General features: G+C 42.5%; 1 protein-coding gene across 1 annotated transcript; it reads right to left on the bottom strand.

Annotated features, from left to right (window-relative positions):
• Positions 1–82: 82 nt before the first annotated feature.
• spag17 (sperm associated antigen 17) lies at positions 83–20,896 on the bottom strand. The gene is given in 50 exon segments (XM_034557263.1): positions 83–147; positions 222–393; positions 859–1,006; positions 1,128–1,188; positions 1,454–1,632; positions 2,017–2,180; positions 2,414–2,478; positions 2,613–2,652; positions 2,826–2,937; positions 3,098–3,191; positions 4,047–4,097; positions 4,193–4,283; positions 4,614–4,665; positions 4,883–4,996; positions 5,481–5,669; positions 5,752–5,885; positions 6,130–6,260; positions 6,490–6,638; positions 6,875–7,060; positions 7,191–7,654; positions 7,773–7,917; positions 8,110–8,264; positions 8,459–8,573; positions 8,708–8,871; positions 9,226–9,334; positions 9,700–9,920; positions 10,101–10,211; position 10,366; positions 10,818–10,951; positions 11,121–11,235; positions 11,453–11,713; positions 12,040–12,110; positions 12,201–12,310; positions 12,482–12,636; positions 12,755–12,863; positions 12,965–13,010; positions 13,105–13,317; positions 13,420–13,570; positions 13,751–13,855; positions 15,015–15,212; positions 15,566–15,684; positions 15,827–15,899; positions 16,457–16,603; positions 16,986–17,257; positions 17,340–17,495; positions 17,691–17,856; positions 18,075–18,203; positions 18,334–18,393; positions 18,877–19,017; positions 20,789–20,896. Coding segments are annotated over 49 exon segments (6,654 nt in total). The 3' UTR covers positions 83–147; positions 222–223.
• Between the last annotated feature and the right edge of the window lie 1,942 nt (positions 20,897–22,838).

The raw sequence follows: 22,838 nt of genomic DNA, 5'->3' as shown, positions 1-22,838 counted from the left end.
ATCAAAATGTGTTTGCAAAAACAGAGTGTGGTAGTTATGATGATGGGATGACAAAATCCAATTAATCAAAAAATGGTGCAACATCTGATGGGAGACCGGTGATGTGTAGTCCGTTCGCTTGCAGAGGAGTGGTCCAATTAAGATGTCCTGAAATGTACAAATAAAAACGTATTCAGATATTGTGACATATTTGATATATTTCTACGGTACAGGCTACTGACCCTCATTTGCCGAAGGACTTGTCAGAAGGGTAACGGGTCGTCTGTGGGGATGTGCGGCCCCAACGTCCAACTGGTCCGCTGGGAGAAAGTTGACGGACCCTGGAGCCTTTCTTCTTGTGTGTACCCATGTTGTCCTGGAGCCAAATGCCATATAACCTCTCAGGAAGGATGGGTGATATTATTAAAGACCAACCTCACAGTGTGTTCCCATTTACAGACCTGGCTGAGCCACTCGGGCTTGATGAGCCTCACAACAACTGCACTTTGTCTTCAATTACACATTTAATTTAATGAATTCACTGTTTCCTTCCTCTGAGGAAATTTGATTATCTCTATTATGTCACCATGTTGTTAACGTGCCGTAGTCTTTACCCACAGGTGATTCATGAATAGTGGAGGATTTATTAAAGGAAATCTGAAAACGAGCCAGACCACACTGAGGTGTGCTAAAATCTGATTTTATAAAGTATTTTCACCTCACTATTTTGTAAGGACAATGCAAACCAGCCTAATACTAAGCTGATCTAGGTCATATCCAAATAACGTATTATTAACATTCCTTGCTTCTCTGAACTAAGACTACATATCAAAATGTTTCTTCAAGGGTAATACACTTCTTGATGTGCTCAAAGGATATTTGCAGTGACAGGCAGGTAGAGGATGTCTGTCTCAGTGTGGATGATGATGTCCTGGGAGATGTACTTCTTTAACTCTACCTCTCCTGCTTGGACTGTACACATGGCGAACAGCTGGACCTGCAGTTGAACATGCAGACCTGCAGCCACCTAGACAGACATACAGCACACTGCATATTATGTGGTTTTTCAACACTCATGGGGAGATGATAACGTTTCCTAACTGAATCAAAATATGCATTTGACCATCACTTCTGGCGGGGGAACTTACAGGCCCAGGATTGTAGATGACCCGGAGGCCTGTAGCAGGAGGAGGCTGTTTCACATAGAACCTGGCAGAGTGAAAGATCGAAAACAAACCACAATTAGTTACAGAGGTCATATTGCTCCTTTAGACTTGAAGGTGACCCACAAATCACCTGCACCTATACAAAAAACTGGTTTCTTTCCGACAAAAATAAAGGACATTTGAACTAGTTGAAAGGCTGCAACTAAACCTAAAAGAATAGTTTCCTTGTTCCCTGGTTTCAAAGCCTACATTTTGCCTGTGCATGCATGTTATCCACACTTTCATCCATCCATAATCTGGTGTCCTACCTGCAGGTGTCAACGCCCACATTCTTCATCACCACGGTAATGGCAGAGGAGGTGACCTCCTGCTGTGTGCCAAAGTCAACACTGGACGGGAGCAGCAGGAATCCCCTCGTTATGACACTTGGATCAGTCAGAGAAATAGTTCGACACTTCCTCCTCACTGGCTCATCCACTGCCAGGAACTGGAATAGGCGACACAGACAAAGTGATGTGATGTGTGAACAGTGTGTGTGTGTGTGTGTGTGTGATAGAGCGGTCGAGAGAGGAGCATGTGTACGGGTAGGTATTCCATATGGGAAAGGAACATTTTTTGAATTGGGAATTACAGGATGTTCTACAGTGGTGTATCACCCCCTCTAGATGTCACTTCAGGACACTATTTAATAATCATAGAGAACATGTTGAACCAAATATAGAGATATATCTTTTAACGGGAAACAGCACACAAGTTGACATTAAAAAAAAAAGTAAAAAATACATGAATTCTATTTTCATGAGCAATCTTTATTGTTAGCGGAGTTTTTAAATGCAATGATAACAATTGTATTATGCGACTGCTTGGCTACCTTTTCATTTGGTACGCTGTAAGGTTTAGAGCCGAGGATCGAGGTTGGTAGTCTGACTTTAGTCCTCCTGGGCCTTCCAGTCACGTCCACCTGGACTGACTTACATTGTCCAGATGAACCCCTCAGACTGCTTCCACCTGGCATGGAGACACACACACACAAACCTATTAATGCCATGTAAATGCAGTTTAGGTGCTCAAGACAAATCAACGACTCAATGAATCATATACATTCTGGAACAAACAACACATATAGGTTTTGTTAGTATCGTCTTTCCACCATGCCAGTAAATAGAATCCAGACTATGCCCTGAAAATGTCTCTGCAATACTCAAATGTAGTTCCTGACTAGGGAATTAATTTTAATATAAAACAACAGAGGAAGGTGGCGAACACACCGGCAGTCTGAGGCGTGGGGTTGGTGGGCCTTTTTTCAAGCATCCTGTCACTTCTTCCTGCAGGACTGAGAGCAAAACACCTGGAAATGTCAAGATAGGTTGTCTGAGCAAATGTAAACATAATTTAGACAAGCGAATGATGTGAACAGATGAGGTTTGATTCAGAGCACAATCAAACACACAACATCCTCTTTATTACCTTGCCGATTGAGACGGTGTTGGGTTTATGGGTCGTGGGGCTGCAGTTGCAAACACAAATATGGTATATTATATAGTGTGCATGCTATTGAATCAACAGCTAACGTTTTGTATGCACCTCTACAGTTTCTTTAATATAAAATAAAATGCTGTTCTATTCATCCCCAGGTTTCTCTGTACAGGGCGCCTTTAAAAATGTTGTATAATAACTTACTCTTCTCTTGTGGGGCATCTTTCAGGAAAGCCTCGGGGCTGCCTGACTTGGGGAGCGGAGGGAGGTCCATAGATAAACTCCTCATGTCTGGCATTTGGTGCTGGAGCAGAGTCTGGAAAACAAGCAGCTGTGTCTCTTTCTTTACATTGTGTTTATTATGTAACGTCAGAAATGCTGAATCAATGTGGGTTATATTTTTTTCTTCATAATGATGCTGACTCAATAATTCAAGAAAATACATCTAAATACATTGGAGTGAACACATACAGTACCTGGTATACTGGAATGTTTTCTGGGTGGAAAAAAGGAATAATGTTCTTCTTCCTCAAAGCCTCTCTATGAGCCTGTTCTTCACACATCTCCTGTCTGAGGCACACGAGCACACACATACATGTTAGGTCGATGGCTTCTAGTTCAAACGCACTGGTAGCCATGGTAGTACCACCATTTCCCACCATTGTCCTTTATCTACCAACGCACTTTTTTGTCGTTAAAAAAAGCTAAAGCTGCTATATTTTCACTCCAAATAATTCCAACGAGAATCCCTGCAGCCGCCATGTAGATAAAGCCAGATAAAAGCCATTTACACAATTAACTCACACCGATGTGACTAGCAAATGTGTGGTGTGACAGGTGAGCACAGGCGAAGGTTTTCGGCCAGGATGCAGGGAAAACGTCCCCCTCAATATTTAGCGCACATGCATTTGCGCCCCCCTGAATAAACTTCAACAAAAGACACAAAAGAGAACAGAAGAGTAAATCATGCAGACGCGTGTGCTGACTCAGCAGGGAGGACATGAAATGAGAGAAGTTGATCTACATGAGAGCAATTATATGAAAGCAATACAGAATGCCTGAGAGCGCTAGTGTATTATATTCCATTACATCATGACTTATCATGTGCTGCCTTATTTATGTTTTCCTTGACATGACTTAAGACCCTTCCACCATAAATCAGTGAATACAAATTCACCAGATGGCAGGAAATTAAGTGTTTGACACTCAAAAGGGAGGACCCCCGGACCCCACCCTTTAATATGTGTCCTCATGGCCGGTAACAACAAATCCTACACCCTTACTAGTGAGCACAACTCATCAAATGTTATCTTGGCACTATAAAGAGCATCAGTCAAATGAATTGTCGCTACTGATGAAGGTACTTAATGTCAAGAGGAGATGTTAAGTACCTTCAAAACAGTGCAAGAACCTACGTATATTTACCTGTTGTGTGTAAGCCTTTCAGTCCATTTTGACTCCTTTATATCTGTGAAACTGGGTAAGAGAATAATTTAAGAGGATATTGATACATTAATAACTTTAGAGAGCGTTACATTATCTATTCACGCGTTCCATTCTAATCTCCAAACCTGTCACTCGCTCCTGTGGCTGTGTCTTCTGAAACATCTGACGGCTCAATTGGGTCTCCAACTCCTTGGCTGTACAGATTGGCTATGTCCACTGTGGATACACACAGAGGGAAGTGTTCTGAGGCCGTAACACCAAACCCAAACTAAATGACCTGTACTGCTATGCTCTAACTACTAAATACTTAGCTTGAAACCACCACGATTATCTTCATTCAGTAAGGCAGAAAGTAAGTTACACACACTGTTATTTATTGATATTGCTTAGTTTTAACTCATTAATAGAGCCTATTTTTTTTCAACAAAAAGTTACTGGAAACATTCCCACAAACTGATTACATTTTAATTTCACAAATTAAACATAATCACAAATAAATAGAAAGGAAAAAGGGAACAAGGGAACTGCAAATAAAACAAAACCAACCTGAAGTCCTCTTTTCAAAGATGTGACCTGCATCCTCTTCTTCTGCAAAAGACTTTTGAAATACAAAAATCGATAGTTACCATTAATATTCTACAACATTATTGTATTTGTTATTTCAGTATGCAGTGGGGGAAACCCCTTCTGATACCATATTCTTGTCTGTTGTACTAATACCGGTCAAAGTAAAGGCATATGGTAATATACCAATTGTGCATTATACTGTATGTGTGTGCGTGCGTGTGCGTGTGTGTGTGTGTTTGTGTGCTGACCAGGACCAGATTGAGCAGATCACTGGCATGAGCACTCTCCTCCTCAGTGCGAGGGTCTTTGAGGTCCACCTCCTCTGATCGCAGCTCCCTCACCATCAAACTCTCGATGTATTCCTGCAGTCAAAGACAAAAGTGGGTGTTAACGCTCAAAGCAGACTACACAACACAGTAAATCGACCTTTCAGAGCAGAAGTATCACAGCAATGCCAACCATCACATTACCGCCACAATTGAGGCCTTGTTACATGTCGCGCTGGTTTTAAATAGGGGCGTCAATCTGCTTCAGTATTAAAAAACAAAGCTGTAATACATGCGTTAGAAAAAATGAAATAGCGATAATGAAAGCAGTAAAACCACTTGTATTCTGACTAACCGTTTCATCATAGTATTGGGTCAATACCAAGTGTTTGGCCCTGTATCAACCTATTTTCATCACCATTGCTTCATAGTGATGTAGTGCTTCTGAAAGTGTTGTTTCTCCATTACTCTCTAGTATGAGATAAAATGAGGCCACTACATAATTTGTGCTTATTTAAGCAAATATTTGACGTATGCATGACAGTGAGCCATAGGACCACAGACATGGGTTTGTTTTTACCGTCAGTCGTGTGTCGATAGTATTTTTGAGTGGTGTGGTGAATGGTCGGCGCTGGTACAGTTCCCTCATCTCCAGGACTTTAGGGCAGCTTCTGAGAGGTTGCCGCTGTGCTGCAGAAGCACCGGACCTGTCAATCAGAGTCAAACCTCGTCCCATGTCAACACCAAACGGAGGACCTGGGCTCTTCTTCTGGAATAGTGAGAGAGGCAGAGGGTAGAAAATGTCAGCGTTGGGCCCCGAGTGTACTTGTACAACACGTGTATTTGTTCACCTCTATTCTAGGGAAGTCATGCCAGCTGCGGTTTCGGAGGTTGGCCGGGGTGATGTCAGGGTTTTGTTTCCCTAGCAACCACTGGGACCAGACGCTCTCGTGGCTGGGCTTCAAGATGGTAATGCTAAACTCATCTGAAATAGTCCAAAAAGTCACATGGAGATTCAGATATCTTTCCCTGTTTTTGTTCCTCCTTTGATATAATATGAAAAGAGAAAAATGCGCTCAAGAGAAATTTAATAAACTGCATATGATGGGACACTATTATGCTTTTAATTGAAATATGACTTGAAATAATGAAACTGAATGAAAATTTTATTATTATTATTATTAATATAGTATTATGTTTCTTGATTTTGGAGATATTTAACAGGGCACCTTGTGTGTCTGCCAGTGGTTCCTTCAGCAGTGCTATGTTCGGGTCAGCATATGCCTGGTAAAGCAGCTCCTCTGCAGTTTGAGAGCTCAGTAGTTCAGTACCTGAGCCGTCCTCATGCACCAGGAACAGCCTGGAACACAAGATGATGTTTACAGTGATTCTGCCTTGTTGCCATCAACAGCAGCCGTACAACATTAATGTTAAAATGTTGTCTCCTTACTACTGACTTTGTATAGTTTGTATTACATCATACTATTTTGTAAATACTATAAGAGAGAGAAAAATACAGCTCATGAACATGTTCAGTTTCCTAATCCATCAATAACAAATAAATAGAGGAATAATAAATAAACGCCCACCTGGGACAATGTTCTCTGTGTTTTCCATTAATCTTGGCCATTTCTCTGTCCTCCTCCTCATCCTCCCCCTCTGGTTGCGCCTCATTCTGTTTAAGTGTGCTCGGAGCCGGGCTACAATTCAAGACTAATAACTGTCCATCTTCCATCACCTGTGACATACACACACAGAATATTTAATGGCTCACATGATCTATTCATCAACAGAGCATCTGACACCGACAGGTTTAGATCATTCATAGTGACTAATAGTAACAGGCTATATCAAAAACTCCATGTGCCCTTGCTTCTCTGAGACCATGAAGGACTGTCTCTTTAAATTCTCGCCATCTCTCAGTGCTCGCCACACAAACACACTCACAACACCAACCCTTCCTGTTAACCGAACCTGAAAGTGGTTCCCATCAGGGTCTGTAATGTCACAGGCCACTATGTCTGTATGACTCATGGTGTAGCTTCCTGGTTGGTTTGTGGGAGTGCAACCCTTTGGACTGGGGGTTACAAGTGGGTCAGATGAGTACACACACTTCCCATCACTTTGGATCTGTATGAGCCCCGTACTGGATGGGAACATCTTAGATGCACAGGGAAACACACACACACACACACACACACACACACACACACACACACACACACACACATTTGTATTTATGTACTTGGAACTTAAAACACAGATGTGACTTTTCCTGTAAACCACCCACCTGATAGGCTCCTTGGTTGTTCCCAGTGACGACAGTTCCATCAGCCAAAAAGACGTGAGCCGTGTGTCGCTCTGGGTACATCACCACTGTGGGGTAGCCCTCCTTCTCCACCAACACCACCCGCTCCTTGGTAGACACACTCCCCTTATCGCTCTCACGCGCACTCCTCTTTGCATTCTCAGCCACAGTTTCTTCTGCAAACACGCTCTCCTCACCAGTCCCATCCGCACCACGTTCTCTTCCATCGCACACACGCTCACGTTCTGAAGAAGCATGTCCAGCATCCTCGTCGTCACACGCTTTCCCTGCACTGTCCCCGCTAATCTCCTCTCCACTGTCACAAGTATCCTGGAAGGGGACGTTCTCACGACGGCTGTCCGCACAGCGGGTGACGCACACGCACTCAATGCAGCCGCACACACATTCAGAAGGTGATTTAAGGGTCACGCTCTCAGGCTGCTCCCCTGGAAAGACACACAGGTCAGATTAAATAATGAATGCAAACATTAAGTGCATGTTTGTGCTACATCACTACATGTTTGGATATGATTGCTGTATGTGTATGCACTAGTTGCTGGTCACCTGTGTGGAGCAGTATATGTTGCGGCGTGCTTGGTGGTCTGTCTCGGTAAAGACGGGTGATCCTGGTTCCGTCTGCATGTTCTACACTTAGAGATCCGTCTGGGTTCTGGACAGAAACCACCAGATCCTCCCGGCTCAGCATCACCTGACACAGCGATAACAAGGATTTTCAGAATGGTACCAATTCCCCCATTTTTGAGACGCTGCCACAAACTGAGATGCTCGGACAATAAAACAATGTCAAATTCCTTGTGAAACCCCGAAAACAACTTGAATAACAATACAGTGGAGACAACTGGTAACCCGTTTACTGACAGGAGTAATCCTGCACTCTTACCTCATGGGTGATGGGGTCTGAAGCCTTGAAGGCGAGAAGAGGAGTGGTGGCTATGTGTTTGTGTGTGGTCCCCACCGTGTGGATGCGAGCTCCAGATGGAGTCGTAGTTAGCCAGCACCCTCTCTGATTATCAGGCTCCTTCTCTAAGCTCTGCTCTGTATAGACACACACACACACACACACACACACACACACACACACACACACACACACACACACACACACACACAACATACAGAGACAGTTTGGCACTGTGTGTCATTGAAAGTGCTACTTCATTTTCCTCACAGCAGGGGGCTCATCATGTTTATGACATGGTGATTTGTATTCACAGGTGCTGCACTCTAACCTTTCTCGTTGTCCTCAGTTTCTTGAGAGGTGTTTTCCTCCTCCACCTCAGAGTCAGGAACCCACACGGGACCAGAATCCTGGCTGAAACTGACTGACCCATCTGCAAACAGAACCTGCAGTACACATGGGATGTGTGTGCTTGTGTGTGCCATAAGAGTTAGGAATCTTGCTGGAATATGTGCCTTTATATTTATATATATATATATATATATATATATATATGAACATGCGTGTACAGATTGTTTACCTCTGTGGACCCATCTCTCATGTATCGGATCACGGCTCCTTGGTAATTAACAATGCGTGACAGTTCTTTGGAGAGGGAAGGGTCCTGAAGCTGCCCAACAGCTCCCCTACCATGAAGAGGAAAGCCCTGTTTCACCAACATACCCTGCTCTTCTGAGGACACTCCTGGACACACAAACACGAAAAAAAACATATGCTATACTGTATGTTTGAGAATGAGTCAAACGTGGGAATACAGCAGTTATGGAATATCATGCTCAAATATCAAAGAGGTCCCATTCATTTGTTCATGTCTAGATTATAAACTAAAGAGGCAAGGTCATCTTCTGTGAGTAGGTGACTCTGAGTGTGGGAAATATCCAGATGTAGGGCCGTTTCAGTTGATTCTTATTCTCTCCTCATAGCAACACACACAGCTTTGTCAAACTACACTTGTGTAGCTACACGCACACACATACACACACACACACACCTGTGGATGACTGTCTATATACATTCCTGAGAAAGTGAATCACTGACCTTGTGCATCTTCTCGCAGAAATTGCAGCATCATGCCATTAGGAACCGACAGGTTGAGACTGTTGAATGGACTTGATATCAATGCCTCCTGGCCTTCACACACCTTAGACTACACACAATCATACACAAACATGAACTTGTGCATACTGTATGAGCAATGCACTAATAACAGTGATATAATCATCACATGAAGCATAAGCTAAAACGACTATTTGGCCAAATATGGTCATATTGAGGTTTAAGAGCAATTTAACAATACTTTTTATGATTAAAATGTTGTGTATGTACACGTGTACAGTAAGGGAAATAAGTATCCAACACAGCTATTCAAATGAAATCGAGACCACAGATTGGCGTTAACCCAATAAAAACTACATAGATAAAAGCAATTGTAACATCCCCAATCTATAAAACGAGTTATAATAAAGTGGAATGACACAAAAAGTATTGAACTGAAATACTTGGTGGAGAAACCTTTGTTTGAATATCAATTTCCCCCGCGGTATTCTTTTGTGCATCCATTTGCGTGTGTGGAACCTGGGACTCTGGAGGTCTGGTCTGGCTGGCTGGGCTGTCAGTCTTGGAGGGAATTGAATTCCGGTCTGTCACCTTGGAGCAGTGGGTGGAGGAGGAGGGAGGGGTGGGGACAAAGGCAGCGGTCCCTGGGGGCCCTCGCGCGGTTTCCTGGGCACCCACTAGAACATCACAAAACAGAACCACAGTAAAGCTGCCCGCCCAGTGAAGACATTTAAATTGTTTGATCATATTAAAAATAATATTCGGAGAACTCTGAGATGTAAAAATAAAGATTAAAACATTGAAATACAAATAAAAATTCATAAAGGCTGAAATCGTATGTGTTATAAGTGCAAAACCTCTGCATTCTCCCGTAGGACCATAGAAACTGTATGAGAGGTGGATTCCATTGTCCAACTCTGCCGAGAGGGAGCCCTGCTTCACTCTTTTTATATCCACAGGCTTTGACACTGAAAAGGACACACACACACACACACACACACACACACACACACACACACACACACAGGTATGGGTGTAACGGTTCGGTTCATGTCTCAGGTGTTTTTCAGGTTTTTTCTGAGATAGAAACGTGACATGCACTCAAGATGTTGGTGACCCTACTCTCAGGTCATCTTTGTTTGTTCATTAGTATTCAGTATTATCCATTTAATGATGTACATATTTGAAAGGATGGATACAAAAGTATCCAGAAATGACAAAACAAGCCCTCTGGGCACGAGGGCTGGACAATAGGGAGGAAATCAAATATTGCAATATTTATGACTATACACCTCAAAATCAATATTGTAGGGTTGCTTACACAAAGCATTTCACAATGAGATTATAGATAATCATCTGTACTGTGGATATAATCACTAAGTGGGTAAAGTTAAATAATAGAGCAGCTAGAACAGTCTGGGTAAAATTACATCACTTTATAGTAATGCAGTCTTTAAAACCAAGAAGACACTTAGATAATATCTAGTCTTATAGTACACTATTTACTGTATATTATATAAATATATTGCCCAGCCCTATAGGGTGTTGCTTAACATCTAATCAGCATATTTAACATTAACATCTTCTTTTCTACCATCGGTTTCTTTGTCCCGGGGGTGAGGATTTGCTGGATCAACAACAACTTGATTGATGTGTGTGTAGAAATGATGCCCATCCTTCTTCACCGCCACTTTCATTAGGCTGGAACCTGGAGTGACAATACAGAAAGCTTGGGCTTGTGTGGAAAATCCCTACTAGCTATCAGTGAGGGATAACACTAAGTCACACTTTGTTTTCATGAACAGAGACTGACTTTCCAAATTACGCAGCACAGCAAATACTCGTTGTGATTTTGAATACAATCGTTGTTGCAATACCTTCAACATAGCTGACGTTCTCCACAGTGATTTGTCCTCCATCTGAAGGGAAAACGTACTGGCAACGACCTGACACATGGATCAACCTTCCATCCATGCTGTAGCCTGCGAAAGCCTTCACATCACAAGAACACACACACACACAGACACACAAAGTGTTACTCTAATTACTTTTCAGCATCCCTCTTTGATCGGATGTGTATTAATGGACCCAATTGTGTCACACCTCTTACACTTACCTTTACGCTGGCTAATTTGTGGTAACAGAAACTAAATACTGTCGGACGGAACAAAATTAACGTTTATTAATGGTTTTGTGTGAATGTCCTCACATTGAAGGGCTCCTCTGTCGGATGCAGTTCTTTGTTCTTCTCCACAGGGTGCGCTGTGGTAGTAATGGACTGTGTGGGAGTCTTGGCTGAACTGGCAGCTGTCTCTGCTCGGTTCTTCTTGGCACTTGACGTAGTTCTACTTTTCTTGCCGTCCGTCAACATAGACTTCTCCTTTTGCTGCTTGTCTTTTGTTGTATCCTCCTTCTTTGATTTCTTGGTCATCTCCTCCACCTTTAGCTGCTCTTGATTCAACCTACAGGCCTGTAACACCATGCACACATTAATATACACACTGAACCATTGCTGCCCAGTACAGGGTGTACCCCCCCCCCCCCGCAATCATCTAAGGATAAGTAGTTTTAGAAGATGGTCGGATGCATTTACTGGTTAGCTCTATAAATTATGCTTGGGTATGTACGATATTCTGTAACTACTGGGTCACCAGATAAGAAGCGCTCGGGTTTAATTTAGCTGTCCCAGCAGATTTCTCTAAAGGACTATAGAGTTACTGCACTACTGCTGTAAGGCCAGAACAGAGAACAGAGAAAACTGTGAAAGCAAATGTTCATGTGTTAGTTGGTACTGACTTTAAGGGAGCCTATTTTGATGACTGGCTCCACAGTGTCCTCCTCTTTTGCAGAATATGTCGCCGTTTTGTCTAGTCCAGGAACAAAACAAACATTGTAATTCAACGGTGCCAAGTGTGTTTACATTGCCAGAGATTTGTGTTGACATGCTACACTACTACCTCTTGGAGGCTCAGCGGGGCTGAGATCTCGGAGTTGCATTGCCTCTCTCTTTAATTCTTCCTCTTTTGTCCAATCTGAAATGGTATCTGCCACGTGCTCCAGGTACTTCCTATTCGAAGATAACAATTACATTTAAAGTCTATGTAACATTCCACATATACACTATTTCAACTGCTCAAATTATATATGCTATGGACTGATACAAAAAGTCTTCTTTTGCAGATTACTATTCACATCCTGTGAGAAGAAAACGCCTGAAAATGTGGACTTGCATTCTGACCTGAACTTGACATCGGTGTGAAGGGTTACATCCCAGAACTCTTTGCACTGGCGATAAGGGCTCATTGGATTGTGACAAAAAATGTACAGGATGTTGTTATGACTTCCTCGGAAAGTGTCCAAGCAGCGGTATTCTTCTGATGCCGACTGGAGTACCTGCAACATTTAAAAGAACATGAAATATACGAGGGGTTTCCATTCAACATGGAAACCCCTCGGTGGAATAACATTACCATGGTGTTTTAACCTTGAAAGACAAGAGTAGACAGGTCACCTGTGGGAAGATGGAGGCACTGTGGTGTTCAGTATAGTGCCAGTCAAACAGAGATCTCAGCCGACTACTCTGAATGTCATGCAAGTCCAGCTGGCAACACACTTTCCCTCTGATCTGCAAGAGAAAAATCAACATGAAACATCAGAACAAATGTTCTTTACTTTTTTTATTAGAGGATCAGGATATGTGAGTAGGTACAGAATTATGGACAAACACACCTCTGTGTTACTCGGGTCTTCGGTGAGAAATGTCGTCCCTACAGTTGAAAAGGAAGTTACTTTCACCGTGTAAAATACTATATGCGAGCCAAAGTCACATCAGAGTAATTGAATTAATCAGAAATAACAGACCTTTAGTGTGTAGGATATTACGCTGCTGTTTAGCGTAAGATAGTGGGTTGTCCCAGGGGATTATTGTGGGTGTCTGTTGATGTGCTGGGTACAGTGGTCCCAGAGGTCCAGGAGCATTCTGCAGTACACCGTTTGGGCCCAGCCTGGTCAGTGGCATACTCTCAAACACACTCTGATGAATCAAACGCTCCACCACCAGCCATGATACAACATCTGTGGGATTTCATCACATCATGATATTCAAAAAAACTCTTGAGATAGCGCAACAAGTTCATTAACATCGGCCATGAAAATACTGAGGAGCTGCTTACTGACCATCTGTGCAGTAGTGCTGAAGCTGCTGTTTGATCGCCATCCAGCAAGAGTTGCTGTCTCTCGGCCGAGCTACAGACTGGATCAGCTCCCACACTGGAGACCTCCTCATCATGGACAGCTCCACCTCTGCTGGATCAAAACCCTGGACCGCCTATGAGACACACACACACACACACATAGTATATAAACACATTTCTATTAACAATAAAGTCAGAATGGGACCAAGATTACATAAAATAGACAGACTATTTGGAACCATAATGGCAAATTCCACAATAGAAAAAAAAAGAATCAATTACACACAACTGGAAACAACCAAAAATCTACTTGCACTGATATCCCTCAAGCGCATTGCCATCTCATTATGGTGCCTGATGACCAGAGGGTGCTCAGACTTCTTCTGGGTCTCCTCTACTCCAAACTTCTCCTCAAGCCTCTAACAAAACAAAAAAAAGAAGAAAAATGAGAGATATTAGTGTGTCCGAACACTCTGGAGTCATAGGCGCACACACACACACACGCACACACACACACACACACACGCACACACATTACACACACCAGAGACAAGACAGACAAGTGAAATAAAGGAAAATATATCGTAGAACGTAACTTGGAACCACAGTTGTCTGAGTCAGAGGGTTTCAGTAGTGTAAATGTTGAATTTTTTTTAAGGAAATCACATTCAAGGATTCACATGAGAACCAGTGCTCCCTATAAGGCGATGGCTGGTTTACCAACATCTATAGTAATCTATTTGGACAATTTGACTACTGTTTGTATGTTAGCTAACCTACTGTGATTAGAGCACCATCTGCTGGATTTACAAGTATTTGTGGCCCAGCTATTCTCCACAATATTTGTAGGAAATATGTCAAATCTGATTTATTTTCACAGTACTTCTCCAAACCCCCAAAACGTGGGGGAAGAAAACCCAATTTCAATGTATTTAGAATTATTTATCTAAAAGTCTTGGACAAATAAATATTTCCCTTAGGTCTCTTTTTAGCTTTCCTGTCACATCTGTGGTGTCAGATCACTGTTATTAAACACAAGGGGACACTTTTCTGTATTTTTAATTGGTGCTGATCACTTCCCCACTCATATTGGATGATGAAACACACGCCCATAAGTAGGTTTGCAAGTGAATGCAATGAAAATGTAAGTTTTCTACCTTTCACAACACAAGTGGCACCTCTGCTGGACCATGAACCATCCCGGGAACTCTCATTTAAAAACAACGCAAAGAACATGAAAAGGGATCTTGATGCTAATCCGGATACCAGTCCACATTCCGTACTTGGTCTGTGTGGGGACCTGAACCGGCGACCTTCTGCTGACCGGGCCACGTCTCCAAGGACTACTGCCGCCCTCTAGTGTTGTACGATGAAATATAACAATAGCAAAGACAGAGCTGACCCATGTCCTCTCACATGTCACATCTTACATCTCACAAGCCCATGAAGGGGCGTATCCCCACCCCCCCTCCCCCCCACGCAGTGGGAATTCGACCACTGAACCACCAATGCTGCATTAATATTACATTTTCAGTACACGTTTTATGTTGGTCATCTACCTGCATATGGCCACTGTACCTTCTTGTCTTCTTCATTCTGTGCTGTCGTCAGCAAACTATTTAACATGTGGCTTCTCTCCACCTTTGTGTGTACGAGAGGCAGGAAGCTTTGGAGCATGAAGCTGATCAGCTGAGAGTCTAACCCGAGGCCGTTGTGAGGTTCGGCCTCAGCCACACAGGACACGGTGGGCAAAGACTCCTCTGTTGAAATCACCACCTAAACACACAAATCCACAGACGTGGGGGGGAGAAAAGTGTTACTACACAGGTTTTAAGGTAACTATGGACCCATCTTCTCGGCCTACGTCAAAGGTAGTAGGCAGCAACACTGAACACATTGAATGGAACCTGGCTATCAAATTTCAGAGCACAAAGAGTACAAATATATATAGTTTTTGCCTAAATCGAAGGTTTAGCGTTCGACGTTGTCGATCGCAAAAACACTTTCCTGCTGAAAATATATCACACAAATTGCTGATGTCACACACGGGATAATGGACCACTTTCAAACATTGTAAATCTTGGTCCGACCACACACACACTACACATCCACACACACAATACACAGACCTGTTCCAGCATGCAGTGCAGGATCAGAGGCACAGAGCAGACTTCGGGTGGAACCAGGTCGAGAAGGTTGCAATAGTAACGCATGTCCACTTCTGTAGAGAGAGGAGGCCGCTGGGTCTCTGTCCACAAAGGATGGAAGAGAGAAAGAAAAGGAGGTTAGTTTGTCATCCTAATCTTGAGTTTTTTATTCAAAACACACACACACACACACACACACACACACATACACACACACAAGCATGTGCCACAAATATGTAATACCTTGGTCTTGCCTTTCCTCCCGCACTGATTTCTTTTTGGAGCGTGGAGTCAGGGGGTGAGGGGTTGCCACAACCTGGCACAAACCCACAACAAAGTAAGACTTTTTCCATCAATATCCAGCTACTTAATTACTGTTCACCGGGTACTGCGGAGGTCCACTTTAAATTCCGCTGGTTGAGACAATAAATACATTATTCAAGATAAAGAATCAGGCTCCAAAGAGGGCATACTGTTTTAATTGGTTTGCTCATTTGTGTCAGTGTGTGTGTGTGTGTGTGTGTGTGTGTGTGTGTGTGTGTGTGTGTGTGTGTTTCTGGTCTGTGAATAGTCAGACATATCGGAAAACATTAGCTAAGATAAGTAAAACTTTGACTACTGATAAGTTAGAGATTTGCATGATAGTAACAATGAGCAACAGGCGATTCAATACAATAATAAAATGGCAAAACACATATACATTTGAAATCACCACAGACATTTTTATGAACCAAACATTTAGTTGATTAATTGAGAAAATAACCAGCAGATTAATCAATAATGAAAACATGCCTTATTTGCAGCCCTGCTATATACGTTCTACTGACTGAGCTGTGTGCATGAGTGTGTATATGTGTGTATGTGTATGTGTACCTCTGCAGGCTGTGGATCCAACCAAGCAACAGTAGGTACACTGAGGAGTTGTATGCTGTGCAGGTAGTGCTGATGTTGCCTGCGCCAGTCCAGACAGTCATAGATGAGCTTGGCCACACCCTCAAAGATGCAGCTTCCCATCTCTAGCTGCACACACGGTGCAGCCACACACAGATTAGGATTCATATTCAAAATCAAAATCACAAAGGAAATGTGAAACTGACTGATAAGCAAAACACAAGAGGGCAGCGACAGTGAGAAAGACAGGCGGAGAAGAACCTTGAGAATGATCGAAAAAAGGGATACAGCAAAAGGTGAGACACAATGTTCAATCAGCAGAGAAATTATAATATCCGATTCAAGAAACTCAATAATGATAGGCAAATTTGAAACCTTCTAAATCTTGTTCCGAGCACAAATGACACACCCGCACTCAAAATACGCACACAGATCTGTTCGAGCACAAGTTGGAAGACACTGAGCCGGCGTCGTGAGATCAGATCCACGGGACAAATATCTGTCGACTCACCTCGGCCTCAGGGTCCTGTGTGTGGAGGGGAGGCCGGCCGTCTGGGACAGTGTAGCTGATCTGAACCACATCATGGAGCTTGGAGTTTGGTGGCCCGCTGTCCAAAACTGCTCTCAGACCTGACCAGAATAGATCCAACTTCCTGGGCGGCTCAGCCAGCTCTACACTGCCATGAACCTCTGCTTCCAGCACAACCAAAGGAGAGCGTCATGTAATGTGGACAACAACATGCACATGATGGGTATGCTGGGGAGTTTGAATACAAGTAAAAGCTATTACATTGTTGCGATGTACCGTACTAAGTGCATACCGAGGGCCCTTTACCTGCATCCAAAGCCAGAGAGGCCCTCCGACTCTGCTGGTTGCCCTCAGAAGTCTGTGTGTGCCCAGAACACAGTTTAATGACATTGGCTACATGTACACCTATGGCATCGAGCGCCCCAATCAGGTGGGGCTGGTAGAAGCCCAGCAGCAAGATGTAGTGTTGAGGCCCATCCTGTGGTTCGTCATCTGAGCCCAGACGTACATGACACAACACACAGAGTGAGACACTGCTCTCTCACACACACAAACGCATCATTCTAGAAATATACTGGAGATGTGGAGGTGGAAGCCAAAGATGTTTTGTGCATTTACAGTATTTCCTCGCTATTTGAGCTCTTTGAACTCCATGGCCCACACACAATTTCAATTTGAGTTTTTTACCGATCCACTTTGGTGGCTCAAATTCATTCCTGTGTTTGAGCTTGGTCTTCTCTTTAGTAGGTAACACAGGTGAATGCGCCCTCTTTCCCTTTTTGTCAGAGACCGTTGCCCCTCCTTTGTCCTTGCTGGCGGGGGGAGGTCCGGCCTCTGTCTTCTCCTCCTCAGCCTGAAACAGTAGTGGACGAAAATGAATAAAGTTGCACAAAAGCAACCGTGATGAAATCCGCTGAACCTTTCCTCTATTTAGATCTGAGTGACATCATAACCTGTATTGCATTGATTCAAAAGTTCACTTCAATTAAAAAACCTGAGGGAAAAATCCATTCCAGTTCAACCCCGTTACTAAATGAACACAAAGAATCACATTGATGAAGAATCGCTCGCCTGCTCAGCTTCCCTCCTCTGTTGATCATTGGCTTTGATCCTTAGCAGCTGGAACTTCAGTATTTTTGCCATCAAGTCACAAGGTATTTCCTCTCCTGCGTCCAGCAGCACCTTAGCAGGCTCTGTGACCTACAGGAGACACAAACACCGGGAAGAAAGCCACCACAATGACACACATGCACATGACGGACAAAGACAATCAGAACTAGACCGATAGACCGACACGCCACATATTAGAAACCCTCATTCTCAAGCCTACCTCGTAGAACAGGGGGATGTCATCGGGTTTTTTCGCCTTGGGATTCCCCAGTTCATTGATCTGTGTGTCGAAAAAAAACAAGGTATTAGAGTTGCACCGACAGCATTCTTTTGGTACCTCATTCAGTAGATCCGCTGACTACAAATAGTAGTGTTCATTAAATTAGCCATTCATTATGGCGTCATTATATCGACCACATTTGTAAATTATTTCAAAACATCTAAGATCACAGGTGACTGTGGAATGCTCAATAGACTACAATGAGTTACAATTTGTAAGTACTGATCACAAAAGAACATGTGAGAAATGTAACGTTTCTGTTAATAGAAGAGCTCAAAGATGTGAAAGTTGTCCAGACACACGAGAGGTTAGAGCAATAACAACGTACAGTTTACCTTATGACAGTTCAGTGTATGTCAGATGAATTAGTAAACTACATTAGTTTTCGGTTTAGTAGCAGGACATGTACTGTAGTGACAGCATGAAGAGCTCTATAAGAATACAGGAGACACAAAAAAAACACTTGGACCAAACTAGGAATACCTTTGCAAGGGTGCTGTCCCAGGTCAACAGGTTGAAGAGTTTGCGTATTGGTTTCTGCACAGCCAAAGACAGGACCTGGGTCAGTTCCTCAGCCTCTGGACTTTCCCCAACCACCAAAGACACACAGGCGTTCCATGACTCCTGGGAAGGGCATTAGAAAACCAGGATAATAGTGCTATATAATAACACGTGTACAATCCAAGTCAATAACCACAGGTTACATCGATTTCACATGACGCGTCTCCTTATTCCATAACAGTTCATTGGATTCACGTTGACTAAACAAATGCCGAACATCACACCTATTACATGCCACATCTATTCTACGTATAGAAGAAGGTTCACCACCTCGGGGTCTGAAAAGTGAAGCCAATGCGGAAGTGACCTTACACTTGCATTCATTCTATTAGCCAATAGAGGACGACTCCTCTGTTTACAAAAAGAAGTCTGATTGTATGGAAGTCTATGAGAAAATGACCCTTCTACTCACACAATGTATTACCTCAACATGGTAAACGCAAGCGTAAGATCTCAATCCCAAGTGTCAAGTCTTCTTCAACACAGGAGGGTGTGCTTTAGGCCGCGGTTACCTTGCTACCGAGGCGATTGTTCAGTCTGGGAGTTGACCAGAGTTTTTTCTTTTTACATCTTTAACGCTTTCACATTGTGTTTCAGTTCATGAAAGTTAATTGCAACCTTTTAGTTGCCTAAAAATGTCTTATTCAGCTGTCACTTCTGGTTGCAAAAACCAAGATGGCGACGGCCCAAATGCCAAACTCAAGGGCCAATCCCAATGTCCACACCCACATACTTTGAGCCAGGTTCCCGCAAAGTTAGGCTTGGGTCTCCCCGGGTCTGTCAACATACTGCAATCAATAATAAAGGTGGCTTTAGAAACACATCCCGTCTGCATTTCTTTACCTTTGGGAATCCCCCACAACTCATAGCGTTGTAACGTTGAACACATTTTTTTATTTTATTTTAACAATAACCTCTCACCTCGTAAGGCAAGAGCCTGATAGACGTTCGAATCAGGCAGTAAAAGACGTACAAACAAATAAACCCCACAATGGTACGTAACGTGTGTATGTGTTGGTGCTATCAAACGTGACATGTATGTACATGTATGTATTTGTGCTGTCCCATTTGTATTTATACCATATCAAACCCTTGCAACCTCATCTTGCTCAACTTGAGGCAACAGTATTGTTGGTGTTGACAGACATGTAAAGAGGCCTTGTGTGTTTGTACTTGTTCTTTTCTCAATACAAAAATAACCTTGCAGTCTCTTAAACTCAACCATTTACCAGGTGACTTCAAATAAATTGCTGAAGGCCTTCAGGGGGACATTGGGATTTGGCCAAGACTTCAAAACGGCAGTCCATAAACCAGAGGGTGACCTCACGGTGACCCCGTCCACTGATACGCAGCCTGTGCTCTTCTTTTCGGAAGCAGCGACGCCACAGTACAATCCAGCAAGTTTTACTGGAGAGAAATGCATGAAGATAATCGCACCAATAACCACTTCCGGTTAGGACCTTCACAATAAAAGCTCAATAATTGACCATTTTCACACGGTAATAACGCAGGAAGAAGTTTGGCAGCAGCTTCACACCGCACAGCTTAACGCTAGTGATATTGTAGACGGTAATACAATTGTCTAACGTTAACGAAGCTTTTTGTAGGTCAACTGCCCATTTTAAATCATTTTTTCTCTCGCTAAACGTAAACTGAAATGAAGAGGAAACATCTCGCGCGCGTGCACGTGACAACAGCACATGCATTAAGCATTGTAGCTATAGAAGCTTTTATACATTGTCTAATTAACGTGACCACGCGCAGCCAGGGAACAAGTTACACGTTGTGTGATGAAAGCAAATATGTTGACACCGAAGAAAGAAGTCAACCAAACCTCTTCAAACGGAGCTCTGGTGAGACCGGCCTCCCAGTTCTTGTTGTGACATGCGGCTCCTGGAGCACTGGGCTTCTTGGCTGAGCCCTTTTTAGCTTTTGGTGCCATTTACACTCCGTACCGATTACCTACATAAAAAGAAACCATCGAATATTTCATATAGTCTTGAAGTTATCCCGGCAAAAAACAAATTAAGCTAGTTAAAACTACAAGGTCGGCCAGCGCTGCCTGGTGCTTGTGTTGCCCCTGGCAACAGCATCGACAGTGTCAATTTTCACAAAATGATTTCCTGTAAACCTTCAAAACAAAAGCATTTCGCTTTAAATAGAAACAAAATAACATTTAAATGATCTTTAATAAAAAATATATATTATTTTTATTTGGGTTAGGAATATCCCTTATCAACAATTAAATCATTTAGGTCAAATATAAATACAACTTTGTCATACTAACATTTATTTTCTCCCCTAGATGGCAGTGGGATCTCTGCACTGAAATTATTCTGGTGCAAAATATTTATCCCCCAGTTTGCACATCATTTCACTAGTTCACATACATTGTAATTATTGTCTATCCACCATTCCATAAGGGAGTAATTAATAAATTGCAACAATTTGGAATAAAAAAATGGACCTTTTCTGCTTGGTACAGTCATTGAATGGAGAACTTGAGCCACACAATTGTGAATGACATTATGAAAGGTAGTTTCAGTCTCAGACTCAAAACATCCTAAGAATTGCATTTTGCAAAACTAAGGCTGACACTTCAGTGCCATTTTATCTGCATAATAAATGGCAAAAGTGCTGTTCCAGCAAATGAGTCAAGCAACAAGAAAGAGGTTAAGTTATATCAACACCAAGAAGAAGAGCCTCTAATTCTACTTTGATATATGAATCTTGATTTGAATATAAATCAATGTTATGCATTATGAAAAGAAATTTAACCTTGGTCATGTTTTATTCAAATACATGGACATTTTGAATGCTAATTGGGTGATACTTTAATACTTCTGTATTAAATTACTGATAATGAAGAGAGAAGTGTGAAAGGGGTCAGGGCCACTTCAGCACTACACTTTCTCAGGCAACACATAAATGAGTTACCACGTAATAATGATCATTTGTATGCTCTTTTTGAGGTTTGCAATTATAATTGCGCTATTGAAATGGAAAAAAAGACTGTGTTTGCGAAAGACTGTTTTTGTAAATTTTACTGGAAAAGCAATGAGTAAAAAAAATAAAACCTGGTCAGTCCACCAAAAACACTTTTACTTCCTGTGTCTGTGCAACTCAGCTGAAAGATTGACACCAGTGATGCACTTTAACATCAAGAGTCAATTAAACAGGCTGCTTATTTGATGTTTTCCAGAGTGGTTCGTCTTGTCACATACATTAACTACAGTTACGCTTTGTATCTCATTTGCATGATAGAAGATATTTTGGACTCTGCAGAGCTATCTCAATGAGGTCTATTTGAGGAAGATTAGATGCTCCATTTAAAAATGAATGACTCAATACAGTACATACACTGGGCCTCTGTTAACAAAGACTCATTGGCACTGAATTAGCGGAATGCTTCTTGCTCTATTCATCGGCGCTCATTATAAAGAATCCCATCCACAAAATCTCTGCATGTCATGATGATTTGATTTCCAATCAATCCCATTCAAGTCTTTTTGTTATCAATACAAGGGGCCATTTTCATGATGGTGATTTCACCAAGGCAGCAACTTTCTTCCAGCAGCTCCCCATGAAAGGTAAAAAGTGAGACAACACCCACTTGTAAGATGCCAGAGAGATCCACGTCTGAAGCCAGCACAGTATTAGCAAGTTATCAGCTGCAATCCGTTCAGAGGCAGCGTCCTTCAAAGGTCACACTATAAGCCAGATAAAAACTGTTGTGACACTTAAATAACATTCTATGCTCACTGCTGCGAATAGCACAGCAACTCAACTCAAAATATGCTCAGGCTGTTAAACATGTGTCTTTTGGGGCTATTCTGTTTCATTTCTGTTATAATGGTTTATTTTAGAACTTCATCCCCTTTCTA

The sequence above is a fragment of the Cyclopterus lumpus genome, chromosome 18 (assembly GCF_009769545.1).
Source record: "Cyclopterus lumpus isolate fCycLum1 chromosome 18, fCycLum1.pri, whole genome shotgun sequence".
In the NCBI taxonomy this organism is placed as follows: Eukaryota; Metazoa; Chordata; class Actinopteri; order Perciformes; family Cyclopteridae; genus Cyclopterus; species Cyclopterus lumpus.
This window is presented reverse-complemented; position numbering and strand designations above follow the sequence as displayed.